This window comes from Bombina bombina, chromosome 1 (assembly GCF_027579735.1).
Source record: "Bombina bombina isolate aBomBom1 chromosome 1, aBomBom1.pri, whole genome shotgun sequence".
NCBI classification, from domain to species: domain Eukaryota; kingdom Metazoa; phylum Chordata; class Amphibia; order Anura; family Bombinatoridae; genus Bombina; species Bombina bombina.
The window spans coordinates 1,430,976,013-1,430,990,046 of NC_069499.1; the positions used below are offsets into that span (position 1 = coordinate 1,430,976,013).

Sequence of the window (14,034 nt, forward strand, 5' to 3'; positions counted from 1 at the left end):
CTAAAAATGTAAGATATTGTAGTTTTTCATTTTACCAGTAAGCAGCTCTATCCAGCTTTGTACAGTCTCAGCAGGATCAGTAGCCTTAATATGTTTCAGAGTCTCATCCAGTAATACATCCCCAGTGGGGGCATCTGACTTCAACAGCACCTGAGTATAAAATATAAAATTAATGATTAAATGTACAAAGCAGTGAAGGAATCAACAGTCATATACTATATTACAATAATGTTTTAGTAATATATATCACTCTGCACATGTACCCTCGCTGAGAGCCAGTGCTAAAATTGTATCAATACATTTTGGAACCCACTGTGAACAACGGAGCTGGATCCATTTTGTACTGGGCATAAAAGGGACACAAGTCGAAATAAACTTTTATGATTCAGAAAGAGCATGCAGTTTTAAGACACTTTCCAATTTACTTCCATTATCAAATTTTGCATAGTCTTTTTATATTCACACTTTGTGGAACAAGATTCTACTGAGCATGTGCACAAGCTCACAGGGTATTCGTATACTAGTCTCTAAACAAAGGGAGTTGAACCTGGAGGTCTATAGGAAGTAATGCAGCTCTCTGGAATGTAGAATCTTGTGGCTTGCAATAAGCTTTTTAATTTGCAGTTTTATTGAACACGCAACTGTAATTTACGTCTCATTCGTAAACAGAAAAGAAGGTTATGGCGCTTAGTGAGATACACAACTGTCAAGGTACAACTTGTGTTTAAGGAATCCCGTGAAGGATCTCTCTTGAACAAAGAGCTTTAAAGAATTGGACCTTAAATTATTATATATAACAAAATATATTTATATAATAATATATAAATCCTATTGGAAACCAGGTTATGAATTAAAGAGACAGTGCATTAATAGTTAAGAATGGTTTAAATAATAATGAAAAAACAAAACAAAAAATGACTATATGGGATGAGGTCTCCTAACTGTTGTCTGTCTGGCCAAACAGTAACCACAACTCGTTTTATAGCCACACCCCTTCCTCAGGATTTATATGAGAAACGATTATTAAAAAGACAGTACACAAGCTAATAATCATATAATACATCCAACATTTTATAAAAGGTAAAATAGAAGTCTAGGTTGTATGCAGCAAAGAAAAGAATCAATACAATTTATTTCTCTACAACTGTTAAATTATAAATGTGTTCGTTACTTCAAGACATTCTGTACAGACATAAGGTGATTATTTCTTAGACTAAATAGTATTCTTGATTAAATCAAAGCACGGGCTGAATCAGGTCATTAATAAATCATTTAAAACAAACAAATACAGACTTGTATGTAGCTATACAGCAAGACCTCAGACTATATGTGTATATATTACTAGAGTATTTGCTTATAGATTTATATTGTATTATTATGTAAGCCTTTACTTATGGGATGATACTATTTCATCACAAGATCACTGTGTGCATGAGGGCAATGTAAACAGCAAACTGAAAATATTGCAGCTTTTGAACAGTTTCCCATTCAGGAACAATTTAAAGGGGCAGTAAATATCCTGAGATTTTTTTTTGTATAAAATGTTTAGTTGTATGTGTAATGAAACAGAATTCCAATATATTTTCATTTATTGATGTTGTCCCCTTTTCATGTAATTTAGCTCTGAAAATTGAGCAATTTCTAATTCTCGGAACTTGAAATGCGCCCTGCTGATTCAAGGCTAACACTGCTACATATATGTACCTAATTGCCTTTAACTGAGGACAACTGCAAAACAAATCACTTTAACATGACTGTGACTAGGTTGACTTGGCTGATATGTTATTCTATAGCAACACAACAGAAATGTCTTGCAATTACAAGGTGTCTACTGTCCCTTTAAAATGACAATATTTATATGCAAACTCAATGGCTTTTATATCAAAATTTACTATTCTTTCCCTGCCTGTAAATCAAATCTTATCTACCTGTGTCTGTTTTACAAAGTGCAAACAAGCTATATTTATTTAAAACAACAACTATTACCTTTCTGATTACAGTACTGTAATATCTATGAGGGTACTATGCATACAAAAGTATACGTGTAAACTAAAGGTAGTTTTGTATAAGCTGTATTATAACATGTAAACATTGCCTAAATTACAGAAAATATTGTTGTTTACACTTAATTCCAACCCCCCTTTCCAAACAATCCCATTTTAAAAATTAAAATATTCCAAAATCCAAACTACTCCGAAATCTAAACCTTTTCTGGCCCCAAGCAGTTTGGATAAGGAGTTTTCTACCTGTATCTAAATAAAGTAAGAGACCATCAAATTAATTATTTGGATTAGAACAAAGAAATGGACTATAGTCTCCTGATTGATATCAGAAATATCCATTTAAGTTAAAAAAATAAAAAAAAATAAAAAAATCTGAAAGTCTTCAAGCAGAAGATATTTCTTAAAAATTTCAAAAACTTTGAAGACAGAAGCTAAATGTCCATATCATTATCATGCAGGTTCGAAAACAGAAACCTGTAAAGCTTGTAAAAAAATTTAAATAAAATTAATTTTCTAAAGGAGATTTTTTTTTTAGAAACTGGATATATCTTGACTAAGCCTGAACAAAGACACTTAGCAATTTTCCTGTAGTATGAAACAGAAAAGGGCGAAATATAAATCTTTAAAGAGTTAGTAGGTAAGTAATGCAAACCCACTTACAATAAGAATAATTCTTGGAATTCTAAAAAAAAAAAAAAAAATTGCCAGCTAAACCCCTAGTTTTCAAAACCAGAAAAGAAACTTGCAAATCATTTGAGAAATTTTACTTTATGGTCTGAAATAAAGGTGTTCAATACAGCACCAATAAAACCTCTGTTATAAAAAAAAAATAGGAATACAATTTATAATCCATCAAGATGATAAACTCCAGTTCTTGATGATTGGAGAAAGCTTGGCATCTGAATCAGATGCTCTGGAACATTCAGATTCATGAAAAATTAGCTATTCAATTCTAACTATGATTCTTGAAAACAGAATTCAGATATATCTCGGGGATATCCGATTGTTCTATCTTCTATCTAGAACAAAAACTACTTGAAAGAGAAAACACTTGTGGAAGGGATTACCTACTATATTTCCTTCCTGTGATGCAAAATATAGAAAATGTTTGCGTCCAATCAAAAAACCTTTAAACTTGATAAATTATAGCAATGTAACTGCAAGTTCCCCCCTTGATGATGGATACGTTTCTCCTTTCAGAAGAGGACAGCTCTGAAGGGACCTAAAAATATAATTATTGGTAACCTCGCCTCCTAAGGAAACCAAACTCCCTGTGCTCTCCTGGACCCCCAGACTTAAACCCCAATCTGAGAAAATGGTGTCTGCAGAAATTTTCTGAGATGAGTAAATAAAGGATGCCCCCAGAAAAATTGTTTGGAAAACTATCCACCAGGACAGAGATTATGAGATAGCTGAGAGAAATGTTGCACCATTGCCGAAGCATGCAAAAGTTGAAGAGGTCTCATATAGAACAAAGCAAAAGGAAGACCATCTGATGCTGAAATCATCAGACCTGATACTTTCAAACATTGTGCTGCAGACGGGTTGCTCATTAAGCGTAGTTGTGAGCAAACTGACTGTTTGATCCATGATCCGTTCGAGAAAGCTGCAAAGTCTATAGTGACTAGAAAAGAGATGCATGAGAAAGATAACTCTTAAATGTCTGCAAAAAACCACAACAGTAGGCTGTTGCTATGAAATACAGCTAAAAGAAATAATGCAGCCTGAGCCAATATGTTGTCCAGGTATAGAGCTACTGAACTATTTGAGCTCTTATTACAGACAAGAGAGTTCCTAGAACCGTCATAAAAATTCTGGGAGCTGTATATAGACCAAACAGAAGAACCACAAACTGAAAACGTTTGTCCTGAAAGGCAAATCTTAGAAACTGGATATGGTCTAGAAATAAGAAGGTATGCATCCTTCAAATTAAATGTGGACAAAAATTGACCATGTTGACTAAGGGGTAGAATTGTCAAGATGAAAATAGGAACTCTGAGAAATGTGTTTAAAGTCCAGAATAGGTCCAAAAATTCTTCTTTCTTGGGAATAATGGAAAAGGATGGCATAAAATCTCTGCCTTGTTTCAAAACTTTAATTGCAGCTAATACTGCCAAAAAATTCAGAAAGCCTTTTGGAATGCAAGACAGAAGACATCTTCCTCGAGTAGGCCTTGATTTGAAACATATTCAGTAATTCTGGAAAATTATGTTTAGAATGCAGAGATCTTTGATAAATGTAAATTGCCCCCTACCAGAAAAATATAAATTGTGCTTACCTGATAATTTAATTTCTATCGTGGGGAGAAGAGTCCACGGCTTCATTCATTACTTGTGGGAAATAAGAACCTGGCCACCAGGAGGAGGCAAAGACACCCAAGCCAAAGGCTTAAATACCTCCTCCACTCCCCTCATCCCCCAGTCATTCTGCCGAAGGAACAAGGAACAGTAGGAGAAATATCAGGATATAAATGGTGCCAGAAGAACAAAAAAATAAATTTAGGTCCGCACACCGGAGCAACGGGTGGGAGCCGTGGACTCCTCTCCCGACGATGGAAATTAAATTATCATGTAAGCATAATTTAGATTTTCCATCTAAAGGGGAGGAGAGTCCATGGATTCATTCATTACTTGTGGGAACAAATACCCAAGCTCTAGAGAACACTGAATGAAAACAGGAGGGCAAGAGGCGGACCCTAATCTGAGGGCACCACAGCCTGTAAAACCTCTCTCCCAAAAACTGCTGCCGCCGAAGCAAAAACGTCAAACTTGTAAAATTTTGTAAAGGTATGTAAGGAGGACCAGGTAGCCGCCTTACAAAACTGCTCCATAGAGGCCTCATTCTTGAAGGCCTACGAAGAAGCCAGAGCTCTAGTTGAATGAGCCGTGATCCTCTGAGGCTTATGTCCCGCTGTTTCGTAGGCTAAGCGAATCATACTCCTCAACCAAAAGGACAAAGAAGTTGCAGAGGCTTTCTGCCTCCTGCGCTTCACTGAATACACCACAAAAAGAGATTTAGTTTGTCTGAAATCCTTCGTAGCCTGAAGATAGAACTTCAAAGCTCGAACCACATCAAAATTATGAAGTAACCTCTCCATAGCAGAAGAGGGGTTAGGACACAAAGAAGGAACAACGATTTCCTAATTTATGTTACGGTTAGACACAACCTTGGGAAGGAATCCCAAACCAGTACGAAGAACAGCCTTATCAGCGTGAAACACCAGATAAGGAGGCTCACATTGCAAGGCCGCCAACTCAGATACTCTGCGTGACGATGCAATAGCTAATAGAAATAGAACCTTCCAAGAAAGAATCTTAATGTCAACAGAGTGCATACATTTTAAAGGAACCCTCTGCAACACCTTCAGAACTAAGTTCAAGCTCCAAGGCGGAGCTGATTGTCTAAAAACAGGCCCGATTCTAGACACAGCCTGAACAAAGGACTGTATATCAGGAAGGTCAGTGAGTCTCTTGTGTAACAGAACAGACAATGACGAAGTCTGTCCCTTCAAGGAACTTGCAGCGGCAAACTCCTTCTCCAGTCCATCCAGGAGAAAGGACAAAATCCTGGATACCTTAACCTTGTGCCAAGGATATCCATGCTTCTCACACCAGGACAAGTCCTCCACACCTTATAATAGATGCAACGAGTGACTGGCTTTCTGGCCTGACAGAGTATCAATTACTCTCTCAGAGAACCCTCTCTTGGCCAAGACTAAGCGTTAAATCTCCACGCAGTCAGCCTCAGAGAATCTAGATTTTGATGATGAAAAGGACCCTGTACCAGCAGATCCCTGCAACAGGGTAACCTCCATGGAGGAGACTATGACATTCCCACAAACCACGTCCTCCGCGGCCACGAAAGAGCAATCAGAACAGCCAAAGCTTGCTCCTGCTTGATGCGGGACACTACATGAGGTAGAAGTGGCAACGGCGGAAAATGTGAGGCTGAATGACGGCGCCTGGACTAAGATATCGTCCAGATACGGTGCCAAAGCAATGCCTCTGGACCTGGCTACTGCAAGCGGTGCCCCCAGAACCTTTGTGAAGACTCTCGAGGCCGTCACCAGACCAAAGGGAAGAGCCAGAAATTAGAAATGTTGGTCCAGAAATGCAAATCTCTGGAACCTGAAGTGATCCCTGTGGATTGGCACATGAAGGTAGGCATCCTTCAAGTCTATTGCCATCATGAACTGACCCTCTTGAACTAGGGGCAGAATAGATCTGATGGTTTCCATTTTGAACGATGGAACAGACAGAAACTTGTTTAAACATTTCAGGTCTAGAATCGGGCAGAACGTGCCCTCCTTCTTTGGGACCACAAAAAGGTTTGAATAGTACCCTAGACCCCTTTCTGCTGGGGGTACTGGTACAATAACTCACAGAGAAGAGAGATCCCTTACACAGTCTAGAAAGGCTTCTCTCTTTTCTGGTCTGGAAGACAGATTTGACAGGAGGAATCTGCCCCTGGGCGGATGAGTTCTGAACCCTATCCTGTATCCTTGGGCGACAACCTCCAGAACCCAAGGGTCCTAATCTCTCCCATTCATTCTTAATAATATTAGCTATTTTAACAGGAACCGGGAAGGTCTAAGGTACCACCCTGTCCTCATACACTTTATCAAGCGTTGGAATCGAAGGTTCCTCCGGGAGTTTTGCTCCCGGAACCTCGAGAGTAGCAAGCACCTGCTTAAGCAAAAAGCGCACATTTTCCATCCTAAACCTAAAGCCAGGCTCCTCTACAGACGGAGCTTTAGATGACATGGATTCTGACCCAGAAGGAACGTCCTCCGAAGAGTCGGAGTCGTCCTCGTCAGCGGATAACCTTCCGAGATATCCATAGGAGTATATGACTCCTGGGCCGGAACTCCATATTTTACCCTACGCTTGCGCTTAGCAGAACATGGTAAGGCACTAATCACCTCCGAGACCACCGTTTGCAGTTGATCCGCAAAGTCTGACGGCCAACGGATAGACATGCCCTGGGGCGCTGCATGTGTACTCAGAGATGAATGTAGGGGACGCACCTCATGGGACGGGGAGCCCTCAGAGGTGGACGGTTCAGTAGAACTAGACATTCTTTTCTTTCAAGAAGCCGAGACCGTATCAAGGCAAGGGGAACATAGTTGAGCAGGCAGATCTACCAGAATCTCCTCACAATAAACACAGGTACTAGACTTAAAGAGGGAGTACCCTCTAACGCGTCAGAGTCCTCCATAGCTTGCGGCTTTGTTACGAACTAGTATAAAATATAAACAATGATACTTTTATAACCTCCAATGGCCGGGGCACTCGCCACCTCCTAGGACCCGGACCACAGAAACCGTTAAGTCTCCTGCACTGCCAGGCCAGCAAGGAAGTAGATTAGGCCACACCCGGTCAGCAGGAATGCCTCGCAGGACCGCCCCTGCACTAGGGAGAAAACACGCCAAAAACAGCAGCGCAATACTCCCGGAAGGAAACTAAAGTTCACCAGTTGCCAGAGCCTCATCTTACACATATTGCAGCAATGACACAAACAATATTATGTATAAACCACCCCTGTTCAATAATCCCCTTACTAGGGATGTTAACCCTTGATTCTATAAAAATAAAAGGCATTACACTGTGACAGTCTTCTGCGTTGTCATTATGTGTATAAAAATGAAACGATCTTACCAGAATCTACGCCGTGGAACAGGAAAACGGCCTCTCAAGTGTGACAGTGTAGTAGCATCGCTCCCGACATGGACTTGAGTGTAGGAAGCAGGCAGCAAAACTCGTCAACGCTGAATGCTTGTGGAGCTGTTCATATGACTCAGGATGGTTTCGCAGAAAGACTCTCCCTGCATCTCCGGACTCTAACTTTCACCCACGATCTCACTGAGAGGCTGACAGGACTACTTAAAACTCCAGTCCCATTTTGAAGAGTACTACCCTCCATAAGAGACTCTGAATCTTCTGACACGTCTCTGCAAACCTCCTGTGATGAAAGGTAAAGAATAACTGGGGGATGAGGGAAGTGGGGGAGATATTTAAGCCTTTAGCTGGGGTGTCTTTGCCTCCTCCTGGTGGCCAGGTTCTTATTTCCCACAAGTAATGAATGAAGTCGTGGACTCTCCTCACCTTTAGATAGAAAGAAACTGGATTGGGGCCAAACCTTAATGCTGAATGGAAGAGGAAGAAGGCCCATATAATTATTGGCCTTGTTTTAACTGGATTAAAATTCTAGGAAGATCTGGAAGATTTAGGTCATTGTAAGGAGGAAGATTGTTGGCTCCTAGATTGACAAAAGGAACAAAAAAAGACCATTTCTCCTTGGACGTCTTGTCCTGGGGAGAAAAGTTCCTCTTCCACCAAACACAGGGAAAATAAGGTCAAGACCAGGTCCAAATACATTTTTCCTTAAAAAGGAGAAATAAAAGTCTCTTTGGACACCCTGTATGCTGACAATGACAAATCATAAAGTACTTCTGTTCTGCACTGCTAAAATGGAAGCACAAATAAGTATTAGATAACTTTAGAAGTTTCATCCACAGAGTCTTCAGAGATTTGCTCAGACAAAATTGTCACACCAAAGAGCAGGCACAACTGCTACAGAAGTAATGCTTGCTGAAAAGGGACTTTTGATGAAAGGTTACCAATTTCATGTCCATATGGTTCCTGAAAAAAGTTCAGGAATAGTAGTGTGTTTAGCTAAAGTGAATAGCACCATCCACCATAAAAAAAGAGTTCCGAAGATCTATTATAACTAGTAAAGGTAACATCCTATTAAATTTAGAGGACTGATTAAAAGAAGACCAGGCTTGGTTCACTCTCTGAAAATTATTTTAATAAGAGCCTATTTTAATAGGAATAATAAAACACTCTTGTGACTTAGCAGAGGGTTTAAAAATCAAATCCAGTTGTCGAATGTTTTTCCTCAGATGATTTAAGGTTCTTGTACGCCTAAAGTACATAAAACCTTTGAAACAAAGAATTAAGATGGTCAAGCTCAAACATGAAAGAGGTAGACTTTATGTGTCCTGCTCATCACAAAAACTAACTTTCAGAAAACAACCTAAGGTGTCTGAGTCTGAACATTATAAGGGCATCCTAAGGTGTTCTGATCTCTGATGATGCAGACAAACTTAAAGGGACAGTCCACTCCAGACTTTGTATTGTTTAAAAAAGTTAGAGAATTCCTTTATTCCTCAGTTCTGCATAACCAACACTGTTATATTAATATACTTTTTACCTCTTTTGGCAGACTTGCATTTTACTCAATCAGTGCTGACTCATTAATAACTCCACGGGACTGAGCACAATGTTATCTATATGGCACACATGAACTAGCGTTGCCTATCTGTGAAAACTGTCAAAAAGAACAAAGCAAATTTGAAGATAAAAGTAAATTGGAAAGTTGTTTTAAATTGCATGCCTTATCTTAATCATGAAACTTATTTTGACTAGAATGTCCCTTTAATAATGTAACTTTAGGATGACTTTCAGACATAACTTTTACGCACACTTGGAGGAGGCATAGCTGACACAACTATAAAAACGCACAAACCTTTAAATCCTGGAGCAAAATTGAAAGCACTCCCTTGTACTGAGGAAACAGAGGGAGGACAGATTCCTTTAAAAGGCTAGAGCATAATGTGATCTATTCAGGAATTGCAAAGCTGAGCTAATAGCAATCATGCAAAATAGAAAATAAAATTATCAGTGGATCAAACCTCTAAAGTATAATTTAAGATAGTGGGGACACATTTCTGTATGCTCCATGAAATAATACACAATCAGACAAAATAAATGAAGACAACCATCATTTTTTTTGTACACGCACGTAAAAACAGCAAATAAAATGTTTGGAAAAAAATATAACTGGAACCTAATAGAATAAAGTCTGAGATATATGAGACAGACAACTTTAGTAAATAATAATGCACTGCATAAAAATCTAGCCCGGCATAATTAATAAAAATATCTTACCCATCAGCAATATAGTTTCTGAATGAAACAACCATTTTTCAAATAAGGAGCAGTTAAGGAATTTCAGAAAAAAAGAGAGGGAAATAGTCCAGTTACTAACTGCTGTGCTAATACAGTGCACAAAATGCGTAAAATACACAAAGACTCCCTCTCGCATTGCCAAACAGTTAAACCAATTTTACTGTGTATGTAACAGAGGGTTTATAATTACATTAAGATGTAACTCTCAGGTGAATTAGCTAAATAGTAAATATCAGCTATTACCACATATAATAAAAGTTTCCATAATTACTAGACTAAGTATGAAAAGTCTGAGTATTAAAAGGTGGAATTAGTCTGTTACATGTGTTTGTCCCCTGGCTATGATGTACCTCAAAATTGGTGTAGCTACTAATAGCCTGTGGGTTATGGGAGTACAAGAAATGGCTGCACTTACCTCAGATACATCCACTCTACTTTGCATACTTGCTGCAAAAAAGACTGCTTCTGGTAGAGAGCCCATACAGGATCTATGTGTGGAGTATATTGACTATTTAACAGAATGAGGCTAAGGGACTGGTCCCTGCGACATCTATGGCAGGCTTGTGACTAACTCCACACTGGGTGTAATTATGTCACAGCCCAATACTCCAATATCCCTTGCTTCTCAGTAGCAGTTCTCCGAGGGGAAAATTAGCCTTAAGTTGGTCTGAGGACCACTCTCAATGAAGAATCTGGAGCACCATGATTCTTCACCTTCCACCTGTGAAGACTAACAAAAGACTAGAATACCAGAAAGGTGGGAGGGAATATGTACTCTTAGAGCTTTATGAATATTTGCTTCCCTCTAGTGGCCAGGAGTTATGGTTCGTTGACTCTCACCACCTTATGAAATTAATACATTTACTGTCCTTTAAATGTCTAATTAGGTGCATGGGCCGGACTGTCTATGTGTTTACTTAACACTGAATATGCTGGGAGGATAAAATCCTAAATAGGTGCTATTACATATGCGCTGGGAGCTCGGATGTTGGTGCATTTACTGTCAGTATGTTCATTTTTGAAAATTTTAAAATATAAACCTGTACAGAGCTGTTTAGGCACTACAAAAATATATGCATACTAAATCACAATATTGAAATTAACAGGACAACATTAGCATGGCAAGAATTCAACCAATACCATGATGAAACTGAGAAACACTTAAAATGATGGTAAACTGTGTATACAGAATTCCATAATTCCATACTAATCGTCATTAGTATGATATTTGCAATGTTTGTTTTAATTTATTTTATGTTTTTTCGTAACAGCATTAAATTTTGTACGTGTCATTCTTGTTCCTTCACTCTGCCCTCACCGTTTCTCCAAGATTAAAGCAGAGTGACATTGATAGAAGGATGTACTGCTCTAACGTCACAATCAGGGCGGATTGTATCCTTATGACTGACAGTTCAACCTGCTCTAGATGCGTGCTCCAGTCTTACAATTAGTATGTGCAAGCTCAATTTTCACAGCAACGTAAGAAAACAGTGAATCACAAGATTCAACGGTTACATCTTTTAAGCTTGTGATGACTATTGTTGACGCTTGTTTACTATTTTTTCATTGTGCACCACCCTCTGGTATTAGTGCGCATGTGTGTGCTGTTTGTGCAGTGATGAAGAGACTGAGGTTAGCGCATAAGCGTTAAAGCTGAAAATCAATCCCATTAGAAACAGCCTGTCAACTGAAACGCATTGCTATTGATCAAAAGCGATGCGGTCAGGGGAAAAAAAAAAAATTACACTAGGGAGTGGGGTCGGAGGAAGGACGCAAGGGAATACAGGGTCGGCTCTAAGGGGGGGGGGGCAATGCCCCCCAGGGCAAAAGTAGTGGGTTTTTTTTTTACATTTTAAAAGTGACGGAACGTCCAGGGTCCCAAATGTCGCATCAACCATTTGCAGCCACTGGACCCTGGAGATCCGCCACTGGAGGGCCCAGCTAATCTCTTTACTCTCCTCTATTTACAACCAGATAACAAATAAAGTTGCAATTCCCTGCTGGTGCTCTCACAGTTAACCTAGGGCTTGCAATGCCCCTCCTCCTGCTAGCCCACTTACTACAGAGCTGAAGTGAGATGATGACATCAGACCTCTGCAGGAAGTGCTGGGAGAAGCTAACAGTCAGTGAGAGGGAAGGCAGAAGTAATTTTGTGAAAACACAACCATATAAACAATGTGTGTGTGAGAGTAGTATCCCTTCCCTATTGTGCTTTATATCCTGGCAGCCACAGATAAAGAAGCAAATTGGGAATTCCTTGGTTTCCCCACTGCAGGTCACACAAAACAAGTGTGCATTTTGTCTGCTTTATCTGCAGTGATCAGTGTAAAATGTGTGTCAGATTATAGGTGCTCAAATACACACACTTCAAATGTAGCTGTGGGACAATGAGTGAAATAGCCTTATGTTTATTATTTACATGTTTCAAAACATCTCCTATTTTTCCCCAAGGTTGTTTTATTATATATATATATACACACATACATACATACACACACACACTGTGTGTATATATATATATATATATATATATATATATATATATACATATACACACACAGTGTGTGTGTGAGAGAGTGTGTGTGTGAGTGTGTATGTGTGTATATATATATATATATATATATACACATACAGTGTGTGTATGTGTGTGTGTGTGTGTATATATAGTATGTATGTGTATATATATATATATATATATATATATATATGCTGGTAAATAACATTAATAATATCTGTACAAGTAATGTACTGCTTGGCACTCAAACTTATTGTCACATAAAAGTTTATTTGATCATTAGTAGGGTCATTGGTAGAGCTACACATGCAAACAGTGTCCACTGGCTGTGTAATATGTGGGAGACATTCCTGAAATATGACAAATGTAACCCCTGCACTGCCATAAATCTGGTAAATGTAACTGCTGCGGCACTGCCAGACATCTTATAAATGTAACCCCTATACTCCTTGAGATATGACACATGTAACCGCTGCACTTCCAGAAATATAAACAAATCTAACTCCTGCACAGCCAGAGATCTGATAAATGTAACCCCTGGACTGCCACAGTAGGTCTGCTCTTATTTTGACTCTCATACATGCTTTTTAAATGCGTGCCCCCTCGTGAAAAAAAAATGCCCCCCATTTAATTCGTTCTGGAGCCGACCCTGAGGGAATATATAATATGAAGATTGATATATAGACAATGAAGGTATGGAATTAAAAAAAAAAACACGTAATACTATATCTTTCTGCATTGCCTTTCAGATGGCACTGAGTAAAAACACTTTGTTGTGCCATAAATCTAGAGATTGAAGTGATGGTAAACAGTTTAAAGTGCTCAATGGATTCTCACCGACGTACATGTTGGGTTAGTTTGCTGGGACGCTGAAATCAAAGCTGTACTTTTGTGAGTGAAATGTCCATGATTGTTTTTATCTGGGCAACATACAACATTATCGTGGAATACTCTCCTTGCTTTGTATAGTTTCAGATCTTCTGTGGAAAGACATTTTATAAAGAAGAACCGACTCACTATCTACATGCTTATACCAGCATTTGTTGAAGAAACATTTTCTTTATATTATTAATTTTTGAACTTTCCAACACTCATTATCCAAACACTACATTCTGTAAAATGCGCCCAAACTTGAAAAAAAACTTGTAATGTAAATACATTTCAAACCTAGGCCACACCCTTTTCCCATCTGTTTTAACACAGTTTAACACAAAGTTTCTGAGAAAGTTTGGTACTAGTATAAAGGTCAATGAGACGTGTAATACTGTGAAATATGCATTACACCATTTTGTGTACAGTTATGCCAAATGTTTGTACTTAATAAAGATTATAATTCTTTATGGACGCAAGCCCTCAAACGCTTTTCTTGTTGTTTAAGGCACTTGAAGACAGTTTATCTTGACAGATATTTTAAACCTTTAAAAGATTTAAAAAATTCCTTCCCTTATGACAGCTTGTTAAAACCATGAAGCAGTTTCACAGTCATACTTGCTCTGTGTCTCTTACAAAATGTAGGTTGTGCAATTAAATATACTTATAAAAC

The 14,034-nt window shown here is 38.6% G+C and overlaps 1 protein-coding gene across 1 annotated transcript in view; it reads right to left on the bottom strand.

The window, feature by feature from the left end:
* Window positions 1-14,034, bottom strand: part of GOLPH3L (golgi phosphoprotein 3 like) — a 160,518-nt gene that overhangs the window by 20,196 nt on the left and 126,288 nt on the right. The window contains exon 4 of the mRNA XM_053705483.1: window positions 36-150. Coding sequence (XP_053561458.1) covers window positions 36-150 — 115 coding nt within the window. The remainder of the gene's footprint in view (window positions 1-35; window positions 151-14,034) is intronic.